General features: G+C 43.9%; 2 protein-coding genes across 2 annotated transcripts; one reads left to right on the top strand and one right to left on the bottom strand.

Moving 5' to 3' along the window:
• Nucleotides 1-1,331: 1,331 nt before the first annotated feature.
• Nucleotides 1,332-12,900, bottom strand: CDC20B (cell division cycle 20B). Its single transcript, XM_081929475.1, has 4 exons — nucleotides 12,616-12,900; nucleotides 11,681-11,752; nucleotides 7,226-7,432; nucleotides 1,332-1,792 (listed from the first exon to the last, which is right to left on the bottom strand). The coding sequence occupies exons 1-4, from the start codon at nucleotides 12,676-12,678 to the stop codon at nucleotides 1,592-1,594; spliced, it is 543 nt and encodes a 180-aa protein (XP_081785601.1). The 5' UTR covers nucleotides 12,679-12,900; the 3' UTR covers nucleotides 1,332-1,591.
• Nucleotides 3,417-6,261, top strand: GPX8 (glutathione peroxidase 8 (putative)). The gene is made up of 3 exons (XM_081930045.1): nucleotides 3,417-3,685; nucleotides 4,768-5,029; nucleotides 5,688-6,261. The coding sequence occupies exons 1-3, from the start codon at nucleotides 3,461-3,463 to the stop codon at nucleotides 5,849-5,851; spliced, it is 651 nt and encodes a 216-aa protein (XP_081786171.1). The 5' UTR covers nucleotides 3,417-3,460; the 3' UTR covers nucleotides 5,852-6,261.
• Nucleotides 12,901-16,019: the final 3,119 nt, after the last annotated feature.

Below are 16,019 nucleotides of genomic sequence, written 5' to 3'. Positions count from 1 at the left end.
ATCGCTGTGTCATCTGATATGTTCACCCACAACTTAACAGTGCCCCCTCTCCTCAGCCACACTTTTCACTGGCCCCACTCTTTGTCCTCCTCAACTCTTTTGCCTCACTGGCTGTGTCCATGAACTCAGATGAGGCCTTCTTGGATGGAGAGACAGCGCAGGTGGTGTGCAGTGACCTCTGACTTCCATATGGCTGGAATGTAGCCTACAGTAAGAGCCACATCTATTGTTCCGAACGCTTTTGCATCTGGTCCCTGGTGACTCCCGGCAGGTTGCCCACAGCAGGCTGCAGCCCCGAGGCTGAGAAAGGTTCCCCACCCCCTTTCTGTGGTGATTTCCAGCTCATACGCAAATCACAGTTCCACCCACATTTCTCATGGCGCTTGGCTTTCAGTGGCTTTGTGGTTCATCTTGAATACAGACCCTTCAGAAACCCACCCAGCCCACCTTTGGCAAATGACAGTTTAGCTTGTTCCAGCTATGACAGTGCACATAAGTGCAGATTAACTAGAGAAGTACGGTACTTCTAATTGTGTTTTAAGGATGTTTGGGTCAAGTTTCAGGAAACTGTCACGAGATGAAGAGGCAGGTTTTCAGGAACCTTGAGACATGTGGAAGGTTGTTGTTGTTGTTAGACTAGTAATAATATTAATCAGGATGTGCCAAGCTGGTTGAGCTCTATTTGGTCAGTTACACCAAAACAATGTTAGGCTTTAATCACCTGTTTTGTTCACTGTCAGCTGTAGTTACATTGTTAAACAGTTTCCCCATGTTACCAAACTCAGCTTACAGAGACAGAAAGCAGAGATCTGTCCTTTTTTGTGCATTGTTTGATCCATAAATTGTTATTTATTTTCCTACAATTTAGCAAATTCAGTTCAGTTTCAATGCAATATTCCCTTAACATTTTGACTTCCCATCCTTACTTCCATGACATTTCTGTTCAAATCCTTCATCTACCACCTTAAATGTAATACTTATTTCTATAAAATATATCCTACATTACATTCCTTTATCATTCTCATTCCTTTGCTTATATTTGCAGTCCTGCCTGTGATTTCATTTGACTATAGCATTTTCTCAGAGTCCGAAAAGGATCTCCACTCTTCCACAAACATTTCGTCTTTTTTGGTCTCTTATTTTTGCCGTCAGTTTCGCCATCTCCATACAGTCCAATAGTTTTAAAGTCCATTCCTCTTTTGTTGGAACCTCCTCTTCTTTCCATTTCTGCACTTACGGAATTCTGCCTGCTGTGGTAGCATGCATAAACAATCTAACCAACTTTTTGGGACCTCCGCCCTGTATTATTCCCAAAAGAAATGTGTCAGAATTTTGTATTCATTATGTATCATTTCCCAAAAGCCTGTCGCTTTTCTACAAGTCCACCACATATGAAAAAATGATCCTTCAGACTGTTTGCCTTTCCAGCATTTACTTGATATAGTCTTCTACATCTTGGCTAGTTTATTAGGTATTTATTAAAATACCACCTGTATATCATTTTCAATTTTTTTGCATTTATTAATCTGGAGTTATGGAGTAATGACTAGAATAACCCCTTTACTTTGAGGGAATCACCCATCTCTGCACACTAACTTGGAACTGTCATGATTTTCATCAGATCAGGCCCATCATCTGAGGTAGAGGGACTCTCTGCAAAACTTTGCTCCACTTGGTTTCTGCTGCGTGACTGCTGCCATCTTGTGGAAATTGGGCTACTAGCAACTGGAGAAGATGCCAGTTTCTTCACAAGGGAACTTTTAAAATGTGAATAGGAAGTCTTGCCCGGAGTCTGTTTAAAACAAAAAGCAGTAAAGTGATAACAATGGTGATACATAATAGTTTATAAAGTTGCTTATATTTATTAAACACACTATAAATTAATGGATTAGGTTTTGTGCAGTCAAATATTGTTTCAATAGTTATGGTTGTTGCTATTATTATTTATAGATTGGTTCCAGAGTAAGTCTGCACTTACCTGGAAATAAGACCAATTTAACTCAGAGGGATTTACTAGCCTGGTATAGAAACTGTGCTGTGAGTTAGCGGCATTTAGGTATCAGTGAAATAAAAGTGTAAAGCCTGACAGGATAAGAGCCTTATTTGTCCCAGTGGGAATTAAGTGCAACTAACATTGGTTGCAATCCTGTATCTACTAACCTGAGGATAAGCCTCTTTGAACTTGATGGGACTTACTTCTGAGTAGACATGCCTGTGCTTGTTTGTTTACCCTGGATCCAACCTACTCTTTCTAACTGTTCACGGTCCTTTACATACATTCTCGTTAACATTAACAAAGCGATTTCTGAGAATCAGATTATGCCCACTAGTTCATTTGCAAGATGAGTAGACCAGTTTCTAATGAAACCAACCAAGAGAAGAAGAAGAATCATAGAATCATATAGTTGGAAGAGACCACAAGGGCCATCGAGTCCAACCCCCTGCCAAGCAGGAAACACCATCAGAGCACTCCTGACATATGGTTGTCAAGCCTCTGCTTAAAGACCTCCAAAGAAGGAGACTCCATCACACTTCTTGGCAGCAAATTCCACTGTCAAACAGCTCTTACTGTCAGGAAGTTCTTCCCAATGTTTAGGTGGAATCTTCTTTCTTGTAGTTTGGATCCATTGCTCCGTGTCCGCTTCTCTGGAGCAGCAGAAAACAACCTTTCTCCCTCCTCTATGTGACATCCTTTTATATATTTGAACATGGCTATCATATCACCCCTTAACCTCCTCTTCTCCAGGCTAAACATGCCCAGCTCCCTTAGCCGTTCCTCATAGGGCATCGTTTCCAGGCCTTTGACCATTTTGGTTGCCCTCCTCTGGACACGTTCCAGTTTGTCAGTGTCCTTCTTGAACTGTGGTGCCCAGAACTGGACACAGTACTCCAGGTGAGGTCTGACCAGAGCAGAATACAGTGGCACTATTACTTCCCTTGATCTAGATGCTATACTCCTATAGAAGAAGAAGAAGAAGAAGAAGAAGAAGAAGAAGAAGAAGAAGAAGAAGAAGAAGAAGAAGAAGAAGAAGAAGAAGAAGAACAACAACAACAACAACAACAACAACAACAACAACAACAACAACAACAACAACAACACTCTAATCCCCTGAATAACCATAGATCAGATGACAGTCTGGGAGAAAAATGTGGGGGAGAAGGAAAGCAAGAAGAAAATATGGTTTGTTGCCAAATTGTAAAACAGAAGGCATTGCATTTAAATGGAAAAGGGGATCTAAAATGCTGACTTGCTGTCAATAAATTTCTTCTAAAGAAAAAAAAAATAATCCAGTTTCCAGGCCCTGCAGCCTAGAACTTTAGGCAAGGGGGGGGGGGGGACAGGACATGGCCTGCCTTCTGGCTCCCTCTTCCACCTCCCTTCCCAAGCTGCTGGAGTTTTGTGTTTCAGCTCCTCCTTCACATTCCAGGCCTGCTGAGACTTCCCCCCAAATCCTCCAAAATGGAGCCGCCTCTGCCTCTGCCTCTGCCTCTGACAGCGTGTCCTTTGAAAAGCTCGAGGCTGAAAACCAGGATTTTAATCATTTTCTTCTCTATGGTTTTGTTCACAGCCATACTGGGACTGCTGCAACTAAAGTACTTGAAGCCCAAAGTCAAAGACTTTTATTCCTTTGAAGTGATGGATCCGAAAGGCAGGGCCGTTTCGTTGGAGAAATACAGAGGCAAAGTAAGTGACACGTATTTTGTTTCTGAAATCTTTGCATGGAGCGATTGTCCTTTCCGTGCATAATAATGACATTTTACGTCCTTTGAGATGCAGGCTGGTTGTAAAAAAACAACAACACTGTGAATGTAGATTTATTTTAGCAGTTAGAAGAATACTGGGAGTGGGAATCCAAGTCTCCTGAGTACAAGAAACAGTTCATAATATTTGCTGGTGTAAATGGAGACGTTCTAACTTCCAACAAAGTAGTTTCAGCAACGACAAGGTTTCTCCTAATATCAGATGCAATGAACATCTAGCACACAGAACGGCATCTGTTAGACTTGAATTCCCATTAGCCCCAGCCTGCACGGCCAACGTTCAGGGCAAATGGAAACTATAGTTCAGCAACACCTGTTGAACTACAGGTTTCCCGTTCCTGATCTAGCATCTACAGGGGAGGGGGCTGGTGCCTTCCTGTGCTGCTTGTGAGCCTTCCAAAGTCATCTGGTTGTTGTCAACAAAGGGTCTGATCCAGCTGGCCTCTTGGTCTGCTCTAACAGGCCTGTTTTTTTGTAAGTCATCAAAATGATTCTCTTGTTTTATTACAGAAGCTGCAAACGTCTGCAGAATCCAATGGCTAACTATTGTGAAATGCAAACAATTGATGAGTTTGATTCTTGGACTTTTTAATAGTCCCATTTCTTTTTTTAAAAAAAATGCATCTGTTACTGTCAACAATTGGATTTTGTTAACATTAGGAATAATCTAGCCAATGTATTTCGGTGAATTGAAGTTGGCTGATGGTTTACATAATCCCTGCAATTTCTCCAGAGTGGGGGAGAGCAGTCCTAAGCAGTAATCACTGGTATTAATATTTTCCTCCCTGCAATTGAAGAAGTTTACTTTGTGGCAGCCAGTGGCTAAAACAATGCTGAATAGATGGATGGCTGTTTTTCTGCAATTGAAGCTAAGCTGAACATGTATACTTTTCCTACATTTAAATAACTGAGATGGTCAGAATGTAAAGCCATTTTGCTAACCTCGGCATAAGCAGTCTCTCATCCTCTCTCTTTCTCACTGCCCTGTTTTCTGTCTCCCTGAAGGCGTCTCTGGTTGTTAACGTGGCTAGTTACTGCCAGCACACAGAAAAAAATTACATCATGCTGCAGGAACTGCATAGGGAGTTTGGACCATACCACTTCACAGTGCTAGCCTTCCCCTGTAATCAGTATGGGGAAACGGAGCCAGACACAAGCCAGCGGATTGAATATCTTGCAAAATCAAATTACAGAGTAACTTTCCCCATTTTCAAGAAAATAAAGATTCTAGGAAGTGAAGCATCGCCAGCATTTCAATTTCTAATAGGTAAGCATGTACAGCGTTACCTCTAGGGGGAAAGTGGACAGGAAAACATACAAAATGTGGTACTGGACACAGAACCCAGCTTCCCAAGAATCTTGTTTTTTTCAAACCACCACCAAGATTCTAGCCCTTAAGATGAAATCCTAACCCCACTGAATTGAGCAAAGGGGAGAGATGAGCAGAGATGTGGAAAGGCAGCTATGGATCGTGTGTTGATCAGCAATAATGATTAGCTCCTAGTTTCATATTACTGTAATTCATCAGGGGGAAGAATTTGGCAGTCCAGAGAATCAGTAGGAGCTAAGCACATCATTCCTATTGATCTCAGTGGCACTTTGACGCATCTTTTGGAGGCAGTACGCTTCAGAATACCAGTTTCTGAAAACGGCAGTGGTGGGCCGCTGTGAGAACAGGAAGCTGGAGTAAGATGGACCACTGGCCTGAGCCAGCAGCTGGGTCTTCTGTCATCTGTCAGGGATTCTTTAGCTGTGATTCCTGCATTGCAAGGGGTTGTGCTAGATGATCCTTGGAGCCCAACCCTACAGTTCTAGGATTCTAACATTCTTCTGTTCTTATAAGGGGGTTTTGTTTTTGTTTTAAAAAATCTGAATGGTGCCCCTTTCTGCTTGCAATACAAACTAATCTTGTGTTGTTCTTGCAGATTCCTCCAAAGCTATGCCTCGGTGGAATTTCTGGAAGTATCTCATCAGCCCAGATGGGAAAGTTGTGAAGTTCTGGACACCCGAAGAGCCCATAGAAAGCATCAAGCCAGATATAGCTGCTCTGGTTAGGCAGATCATTTTGAAAAAAAGAGAAGACCTCTGACAAAGCGGGTGTGCCTTTTGGATTCCACAGGGCAACATCTCTCCTCGGCCTTTAGTACATTCCTGCTTAATAATGGTAAAAGCTGGACAAGCAGTGGTTTTTCTTACTGGATAAAATTTTGGTAGCTTTCGACAGAAAACTCTTCTGTTTAAGGAGCAGCTCTTAAACCACCTGAGCAAAGAGAAGGATCGGTATGCTGTGCACTTCACCCAACTGAGCCCTGGATCTGGCCTATTGTCATGGATAATGGGAATTGTAGTCCCATCTGGAGGACCACATGTTCTCTACCCCTGTCCTAGACGAATCAAAATAAGGTATTCTTTCTTTCCCAGCAGGTTACTTAAAACACCGTATGCCAAATAACTCAAGCAACACTATTTAATCCAATAATGAAAGTACAGCGTGAGAAATTGTCCTGCCATTGAATCATTCTGTTTAAAGCTGATAAAATCTAGCATTTTATCAACAACAGCAGGAAATGCATGCTCCATTGAGGTTGGGGTGAGGTGGAAGGGGGGGATAAAAAAAATGTAAATAGTTTTTATGAAGAAGTTTTATTTTTAAAAAAGAGATAGAATAAGCCAAGTCTGTTTGGAGTGTTCTCTTCTATACACTGGTTTCCAAAACAATTTTCTATTACATGATGCACTATAGAGTAAACTGGAGCATACTGCTTAAGGGGGGGAAGAGGGAAATGATAATTTTCCTACATACTAATAGCAAATTCAGTCTTGTGAGTGTGGACACTTATGAAACCAAAGCACCACTATCCACATACAAGAGGGAGGTATCAGCAGGCTTGGAAGAACTCCAGAGTTTACAGAAATAATCGCCCAAATAGTTTTTGCGGGAGGAGGGAGGTTTCTAGCTGGGGAGACTCCTGAGAACCAGACTGATAGGCCTGAAGGACCAGATTTGACCCAAGGTCCCCCATCACTGCTGTAGCACGACCAAGAAACAGAATTATGGAATGCGATCCTAAAAGGATGCAGGACTTCTGGTGAAGAGAGAGGTGGGGCACCCGTCAGTGTTTAGCTTGGCAAAAGTTTCATCTTACATTCTTCTGGGGGCCACACGGACAGGAACTAGTTTGGTGGTCAATATTTGGGGGGCCCAAGTGACGAGAGCAGGTTCAGATTCTACTCCAGTAGTCACTCCAAAAAGGAACCTTTACAAATGAATGGACACCCTTTATCCCTACAGTTCCAGTAAGTAATGCTGACTTTGGGGAAACTGTTGCCATGATGTCAAAATCTTCCTTAACACAGTCCTTTGCTGACAGATATCCTGCATGCCCTCCCCTCCACATCCCATGGTCATGGCAGGCCATTCATAAATACCAGTGTAAGAGCATAGCAAGTTTAACCATTAGTAAGTTCTCCTCTGCATACTACAAAAAAACAAACAAACTAAAAAGTGTAATAATTGTTTCTCTACTTTATTTTGCATGGAGAATGGTAGGTTACCAATGCAGTTCATATTGGGAATCCCATACAAAATAATCCGTACCTCAGTTATTGGGAAATATTGATCATCCACCTGTGATGTTTGTCTCCTGTGCTGCTTGGTGTCAGTCATGTCCTGTATAGATAAGAATTATTTGGGCTTTTGGTAAACTCAGCAGTTCGAACATTTCACCCCATGCTGTTTGAACAGATGAAGTTAGCAATTGCTCAATATCACATCCTAATACAGTGGTACCTCAGGTTACAGATGCTTCAGGTTACAGACGCTTCAGGTTACAGACTCCACTAACCCAGAAATAGTACCTCAGGTTAAGAACTTTACCTCAGGATGAGAACAGAAATCGCGTGGCGGCAACAGGAGGCCCCATTAGCTAAAGTGTTACCTCAGGTTAAGAACAGTTTCAAGTTAAGAACGGACCTCCAGAATGAATTACGTTCTTAACCCGAGGCACCACTATACCCTGCTTGCTGAAATAGTCTATTCAGAGAGGGGGAACATATGACAAACCCCCCACAAACCTCAGCATGATGAAAGAAGGTGTGGAGGTGGCTATGGAATTGCCACACTTCCCTGATGTCCCCATGTCCATGCTACATCAGAAGGGGTTATGTTGGTGCACTGATGTACATGTCTAAAGCTCTTCCCAAGTTGAGGAAGAATCCTAAATGGCAATAGGGGAGAAGATCCTCCTTGTATGGTATTCATACATTGGTACGTGAGTAGAACTCCCTCTGAAGTTGCTTGAGCTTGCAGGTGTCAAGTGGGAATATTTTTGTTTATTTATTGAATTGATATCCCACCTTCCTCCCAGAGTGGCAAACAGAGGCACAATTTAAAAGCAAAGCAGAAATGTTCTAAAACAGTTAACACATTATTAATAAAATGAAATCTAAAAGCAGCTACAGTTTAAAACATTCTAAAAGCAGTTAAAAATATTCCTCCACCAATGATCTTGGGGTGTTGCCAGGAGTGTTCCTCAGCCACCAGATACCTGGGTAAACAGGGATTCCCCCTGAAAGTTAATAACGATGGAGACAAGAACACTATAAAACACCTCACTGTGCAGAGTTGTACAGTGGGGTTGGCTCACACATTGAAAGATTGCGTGGAGAAGATTGTGTGAACTTTAGTGTTGAAACATGAGGCTCAAATGTGCATTGAATCTCTCTTGCATATTTTGTACATGTGTGAAGGGTAATGGAGACTAGAATGTGGAACAAAGAATGAATGCAACCATTGCTGGTTATAAATAAGGTCCTCCCATTACACACTGGGAACAATTTGCACATGCAGAAGAAGCAGAATTTCAGAACAGCAGTGACTTCTCTTGTAATACACTTGCACACCCCAGTGATATGGGTCCTCCAGAAGTCTTTAGCATACAGTCTGACTGAGAGTTTCCCCTTTGTATATGACATTGCTTCTGAATGCCACTTTTCTGAAATCCCTTGATCCTTATAAACATCCTTGGCATTAAGAAGAGACAGTCTTAAGTCTGTTTAATCTACCAAGGATGCGACTTATCTTTGTGCCAGAGGATCTCAGGGGCTAGATCCCCATCTCCTGTGTTGGACTCCCAAAGCCACAGTGCAGAGATGGAAAACATTTTTTCCCAATTTGAGGACCACATTGCCTTTTGGGGGATGCATGCCAGTAGGTGGAGCAACAGGTGTGCCTCTTAATCTTTGTAAGGTAAAGGGACCCCTGACCATTAGGTCCAGTCGTGGCCGACTCTGGGGTTGCGGTGCTCATCTCGCTTTATTGGCCGAGGGAGACGGCGTACAGCTTCTGGGTCATGTGGCCAGCATGACTAAGCCGCTTCTGGCGAACCAGAGCAGCGCACGGAAACGCCGTTTACCTTCCCACTGGAGCGGTACCTATTTATCTACTTTCACTTTGACGTGCTTTCGAACTGCTAGGTGGGCAGGAGCAGGGACCGAGCAACGGGAGCTCACCCCGTCGCAGGGATTCGAACCGCCGACCTTCTGATCAGCAAGTTCTAGGCTCTGTGGTTTAACCCACAGCGCCACCCGCGTCCCTCTTAATCTTTGTAGAGTAGGCTATATTCCAGCCATGCAAAAGCCAGAGGTTTTTACATACAATTCATCCATGCAAGCAAGAGGCATAATTGCAATTCAAGGACACATCCCAGCTGGGCCAAAACATTCAAGGACGTCACAGAGCAGGACCATTAAGGGTGGGGCCTGGGGAGGGACCACTGCCTTGGGGGAGCCGAGAGGCCTGGAGAGTGACATTTGGCCCCCAAGCTTGAGGTTCCCCACCCTGGCCATCACTGTTATTTCTACTTTCTTCGCTTTCACCATATGGCAATATATTCACTTCAGCAGACAAGCTAGTCTGGAAGGGATGAGTTAAGCAACTGGCCAGAGTTGGAAAGAGCAGGGAACAAATTCATAAAAGCCGACAGTTTGATCAGAAACAGACTATCTTATTGCAAGTTTTCACAACGCCGCAGGCACTGGTGGGTTTCTGCAGCAGTGGCCCTTAACGATCCACTTCCATCAGAGACAAATGGAAAGCATTTAGCCTATGACGCATGGTCATGCAATGATATGGAAGTGTATTTAGTTGCTGGAATAGGTACAACAGCTAACTAATAGTACACTGCCAAGCCATCACACAGAAAGAGGTCAAACAGAATCAAATGGATATTCCAGGATGAGAGATGCCACATGAAACAACATCTCTTGTTAAAATAAACAGCTGTTTGGAAACAGTGCAAGCTTTTAGACCAGGCTTTGTAAACCTGGTGCCTTCCAGCTGTTTCGGACTGCAACTCCCATCACACCCAGCCAGCACAGAGGCTGGAGCTGATGGAAGTTGTAGTTCGAAACAGCTAGAGGGCACCAGGTTGTCAATGGCTGCTTACAATAACCTTTTTATGGCTGCCCAGTGCAAAAGTAAAACAAAATGGGATAATGAAAGGAATATTGTAGAGGGCATCAATATTAGGTGTCCAGTGCCCTGCATATATGGAAATTGATTTACTTTTAATGCAGTCATTGATATTGGGTAAGTTACATTCATTAAGATTAGATATATCCTAGTTCCCAGAACCTCTCAAGCACTTCAGGGTGACCAGACCCATTCATAAAAATCACTTTATTCCTTTATTTTACTGTTGCTCTGAACAACTATGTTTGAAGAAGACTGTTGTGACATTCAGAACTCTGCAAAGCAGCTAATGAGTGTGCTCAAATAATGCCAGGACATTTTCGAAGGTCTTACTATACAAACCCCTGCGGTTGTCCGATGATCACAATATGTGCCGTAGGCTGGCAGCTGAATGTCAGCTGGTGCCTTTCAGATATTCATCCAGCTAACAATACACTGCCATTCCACCACACACACACAGAGAGACAGTTTCACAGCAGGGTCACTCCGACAACAGGGAAGCTGGGCAAAGGTGCAACGGGCACCCTCGTTGTATAGCTTTCTTCATATGCAGGTGACACACCTCTTTACCCCAGCCTTTTGACTATATATGTCTGTTTATGTATATAGATAGATAGATTAGAACGCAACATTTTCTTCTGAATCATTTTAACTGATTTTACTACATTTATATCATTGACACCTGCCTTAGGACCCTATGATAAAGAGTGGGTAAGACATCCAAAATATAAAAATAAAAAGCCACCCTGCTGTCAAGCTGGTTAAAGAATGATTTAGTGATTCTGACTGCAGAGCCAAGGCAATAGATCTGGAATTTTAAGCACCTATTTTAAAGCTGGGCATCCCAGTAGTGTTCACAAGGGGGCGCACTCCCATTACATTTACGGTGTTTGGGAATGCAACAGTATGGAGTGCAACCAGCAGCTGTAAAACAACAAGTATCCAAAACAGCCAGCTAGTACTGCACTGCCAAAGCGGTACATTCCTGTGTTCACATTCAGCGTCTGCTCCTTCTCACTTATGATGCAGAATTGCCTCTACCCAGTGCTCTTTTTTTTTCTTTAAAAAATGTGTAGGAGTTCTCTCATTTTGACATAAGAAAATCACCATTTTATAGTTCAAATCGGGGGAAATAAATACAATAAATGGACAAAAGTACCAAGATTCACAAAATGTTTAGGGGTGTGCGTAGCCCTGCGTCCCCCCAGAAAAAAGCACTGTTTCTACCACCAAACATTCCCAACAGTAAATAGCCACAACCAACATTTATTCACTATTAACACATTCATTTGTTTTGGCTCCTAGAACATTCATGTAAGCTTATGCCAGAGGAAAGAACCACTAGGCAATGCCTATCATTTCCCATACTCTCTTCCGGAGGACACGAAAGTGCAGCAGACAATCAAAAGCTTGCAGAGTCAGTTCTGCAGTTTTATAAACACTCACCTTAGCCAGAATCTGTAAACTTAGGTTTCTGGTCTGTTGGAGGTTTGTCCCCAGAGTTCTCATTATTTTCTCCTAGAAAGCAGACGTACAGAGATGTTACAATAACGCTGCTCAACCTTTAGGTATCAGGTCTGAACCGTGCAGACTTCAGTTCACATTCTTGGTGACTTGTAGCAAACCATATGCTGCATTTGCCCAGGCCTAGTGACCTTTCACATACACCCTCTCCTACATCTCATGGTGCAGGGGACAACATTTCTGTATAGGGTTGTGTAAAAAAAAAAAAAAACAACAACCTTTACCCATCCTAACTAATCTGGAAGCACGTCTTGATTGGGAAAGAGAATGAACTTCTGTGTGGCTGTGTAGCCTTCCATAACTTGCAATTTATTGTATTAGAATTAGATGGTCCTTATTTTTAAGGAACGCCACATACACCCTAACAGACCAATAATAATAATAATAATTAGAGGCACTGACCTTTATTTTCCCCAGTCTTGGCCTCCAAAGGTTTTCTAACACAGTGATCTAAAGTGTGTTTGCTCAGAAGTCAGTCCCACTACAGTTTTCCCCTAACATCATAAACTCATGTGGGTGTATTCAGAAATGAGTCCCACCATATTAAGCAAGAGATTTCTCCCAGGTCTTATGTGCATAAGATTGCACCCTTAATAGGTGAAGTTTTAATTAAGGCTGAAAATCTAACCACATTGGGGGGGGGGGAAGCTTCACTGAATTCAAATAAGACTTACTTCTGAGCAGACAGGGTAGGATTGCAAAGCTGGCCAGTGCTTAATGCACTGAGCATTCAGATCACTCTACTGAGTGTTGAAATTAAAATTTTGCAGGATATAAGTGTAAAAAAAAGTAAATAAAAGATAGCAACAAAAAAAAGTGATGGCGGTGCGGAGAGAGACTGAAGGACATAGATTTACCCACAACACACTTTCATCCGTCTTGACCTTCCGGGCTGCGAATCTTTCTAACTTCCACTCCATCTCTGAAGAGGGGCTTGCTGGCTTCTTACTTAGCTAGCTCTGCAGGAGCTGAACAATCGCTTCTCTTTCCTGATCCGCCCCCACTAGATGGAATCCTCTCCCCCCCCGCGCCAGGCTAGAGGAATGAATGTTTCCAAACAACTAGAGGAGTTTCTGATCTTGCCTGCTGCTTCTCAAGAGGCTCTCCCGAGGCTGCCTTATTCTCCCCCTCCTCCGGTCTATGCCCACCTGCTGCTTGTCTCCGCAGAGAACCCCCTTGCTGCGTTACCCTATTCCCAATCTCCACTGAGGTCTCTCCTCGGTTGGAACCATTTAAAGAGACAGAACAAGCGGCAAGTAGAGCGGGAATCCCTTGCCCCGACGCCTGATTGGCTGAACCGGTGTTCTGACGCAAGGAGGTTCCCTTCGTTGGAACGCGGCGGCGCGCAACGTTCGCCCGGACGGCGCGGCCCCCGCCTCCTCCTCTTTCCCTTCAGTCTTTTCTTCCGATCCCGGGCAAAGCCCCGCTTCTGCTGCACGACGCGGAAACTCCTCCATTGTTTGCCGCGGGGCCGCGCGGGTAGAGCAGGTAACAGCAGCGCCAAAGAGCGCGGCGGCGGGCAAAAAAGCGCGGAAGGGCCTGGCTCGCCCCCTTCCCCAACAACCGATCTCCTGGGAGAAGATCCCTTCCAGACTGTGGTCCCCGGGTGGTGGCTGGTGTAACTTGAGACGCGATCCTAACAAGCCCCCACCGCGGCTGATTTGGGGGGGGGGGGCGTTGTCTGGAAAGGGCAGGAAATTATTAGTTCTTTTTCCCCCCAAGATTTTTATTGAACGTAATAATAAACATACAAGCATTGAATTTAAAAACATGAACACACAACCGGAGCACCAAAGAGAGGCACAGGCTGAGTTGTGCAAGGGACGGCACTGAGACTTTGGGCCTCTCCAGTCTGGTGTTTTATTGTGGGTGTAGCCTGCAATGTGTTCTTAAAGCAGAAATGGTGCATTAAATCTTTTATTTTATTGCAATTCTATATCACATTTTCCTCCAAAGAGCTCAAGGGGGTTCCATCGATTTCCTCCTCCCCATTTTATCCTCACAGCAACCTGTGGGGTAGGTCAGGCTGAGAGACTGTTACTGCCACAAGGAGCTTTGTGGCTGAGTGGCGATTTGAACTCAGGTCTCCCAGATCCTAGTCCGACATTGTAACCACTGGTGGTGGCAGAACCATTGGGGGGGGGGGGAGCTGAGGACACCATTGAAATTCCCAGCCTGTGTGTGTGTATGTGTACATGCAAATGTGCATGAGGGGGTGCCAAACTGGGTCTGTGACCCGGGTGAAATAAAGCCCAGTTTTGCTTCATTGATTTGTGTGTGTTTGCTCTCTGGAGAAGTGCTGTAGCACAACAAACAAAAATATATAGGATTTCAGCAGGCAGTTACGGAATGTGCACTGATTGGAAATGAAGCAGAGTGACTGCCCCAGGCACAAGCAGTACTGAAAGTGTGATTGCATGTAACTCCCCCCCCCCATTGCCTCTTGAGCCCAAATAATCATGATTGTGCAATAAATTGTGGGAGGGGCCTTAGAGGGGCCCTAAGGAAGAGGAAGGTGACAGGCAGTGCCAGCTCCTGGACTGGTTGTAAGAAAGCAGGCAGGTTGGGGGGCTAGCTGGGGGGAGACTGAGGTTTGTGGTGCAGGGTTCAATTAGCATTCACAAGGCTGGTTTCAGATTAAAAAAATTAGCAGGAGAACTGGGCGAATCAAGGGGACGACTGCAATCTCCCAAGGGTGAGCTCCATATCAAACATTTAAAAATTTCCCACGTAGAAACCAGAAGTTGTACTCTAGTGGAATGTATGAAAATGGGTATAAAGTAAAGCTGTGCAATAAAACCATGACAACAGAAACCGTATAATGAGAACGATTGGAAGTTTTATGCAGAAATTTTTATTTGATAGACATAATTTTGTATAAATTTTTGGTTCTTTTTCTTCTTTTTCTTTTTAATTTTTTTCTTTTATGTCTTGATGTGGTTTTTTTGTATTTAACTTTTCTATACTTACCTTCATTTTACGTTTGTATTTTAAACCAATAAAGACTTACTTAAAAAAAAAGAAAGAAACTAGAAGTTGTTCCCTGATCTCTAGTTCTCTATGTGCAGGGGGTCTATACTCTGTATGTAAGAATCCACCCACTGTAGTCTGAGTTGGTATAATCCAAACATAAGGTACCCACCTCAATGAGAACTAGGCCCTTAGCCCACAGTCACAAACGGGAAGAGAATTGCACTTGACTCCTCCCTTTTATTTTAAAGAATCATAAAAGTTCATGATGATGTATATGCATAGGCGCCGACTCCATGGGGCCTGAGGGGGCCCGAGCCCCCTCAAAAATTCGTTTGGGGGGCTCCGCCCCCCCAATAATTTAAGAAAATTATTAGTTATATTATGCTTTGTAAAATCACAAAATTATGTTGGTATTTTTTATTTTCCTTGTTTGACGATAGTTACCTTTTAAAATACATTCAGTAATGAGTTAAAACAAAGCCACTCCCAATCTAGAGAGGGGGTGGGGTTGCAGGCTCTCGACCCATCAACAATCTCGAGGGGCTGGCGTCAGCCCCGCAAGAAGCGGGGATTCCCCCTAGCTCATTAATATTCACCGCCCACGGCGGCAGCCAATCGGTTGCCGCAAAGGGCGGGCCCTCACAGGTTCACTTAAGGTCGGGGCAGCCCGGGGCTCCCCTTTCGTTCCCCCAGCAGCAGTGGTTTGGAGGTCTTGGGCCCCCCCAAATATTTTTTATAAGTCGGTATGGGCCCCCGCCCCCCCAATATTTTTTATAAGTCGGCGCCCCTGTGTATATACTGTTCTCATGGGGCTCCTCCTGGATGTTCTCCCAGTCCAAATGGACTGATCGTATTTTCACCTGCTTAGCATCAGCAGCGCATCAGATGCTTCTACTGGGCCCTAAGAGTAGAAATGCCCAAAACAAGCTGGGAGACTGGGTCTACCCCAGGGTAGTGTGTACTTTAATGAGTGTACAAAGGTAGAATTTACGTTTGTTGCTCTAGCCACCTTTGCCTCTCTCCTCGCCCGCCACTATTATGAGGACCTTAAAAGATTTCCCGGAAGGGACTGTGGCCCTCAATATCTAGTCTAAACATACAGGGCGTGCACCTGATCCCAGTGCTTCTTTCAGCTAAAAGCTGGAAAAAGGAACCCTGATGGTCCCGTCAGTCAAAGGCTGCTTGCTTCAAAACAGATGGAGAAATGTCAGTGGGTCTCATGGGGTTATCAGCAAACATCTTTCCAGAAACAATTTGTTTTTAACCCAAGACTCTGTGGTTTGCATTA

This window comes from Podarcis melisellensis (assembly GCF_964234715.1).
Source record: "Podarcis melisellensis genome assembly, chromosome: 11".
NCBI classification, from domain to species: Eukaryota; Metazoa; Chordata; class Lepidosauria; order Squamata; family Lacertidae; genus Podarcis; species Podarcis melisellensis.
Note: the sequence above shows the minus strand (reverse complement) of the source record. Positions and strands in the feature narration are given on the sequence as shown.

Coding starts and splice junctions, on each gene's coding strand:
- GPX8 (XM_081930045.1), top strand. CDS start 3,461: ATGGAGCCGCCTCTGCCTCTGCCTCTGCCTCTGACAGCGTGTCCTTTG. Junction 3,686..4,767: donor TGGAGAAATACAGAGGCAAA/GTAAGTGACACG, acceptor GTCTCCCTGAAG/GCGTCTCTGGTTGTTAACGT. Junction 5,030..5,687: donor AGCATTTCAATTTCTAATAG/GTAAGCATGTAC, acceptor TTGTTCTTGCAG/ATTCCTCCAAAGCTATGCCT.
- CDC20B (XM_081929475.1), bottom strand. CDS start 12,678: ATGGAGTGGAAGTTAGAAAGATTCGCAGCCCGGAAGGTCAAGACGGAT. Junction 7,433..11,680: donor GTTTACAGATTCTGGCTAAG/GTGAGTGTTTAT, acceptor TTATCTATACAG/GACATGACTGACACCAAGCA. Junction 1,793..7,225: donor GTAGTATGCAGAGGAGAACT/TACTAATGGTTA, acceptor TGTTTTAAACAG/ACTCCGGGCAAGACTTCCTA.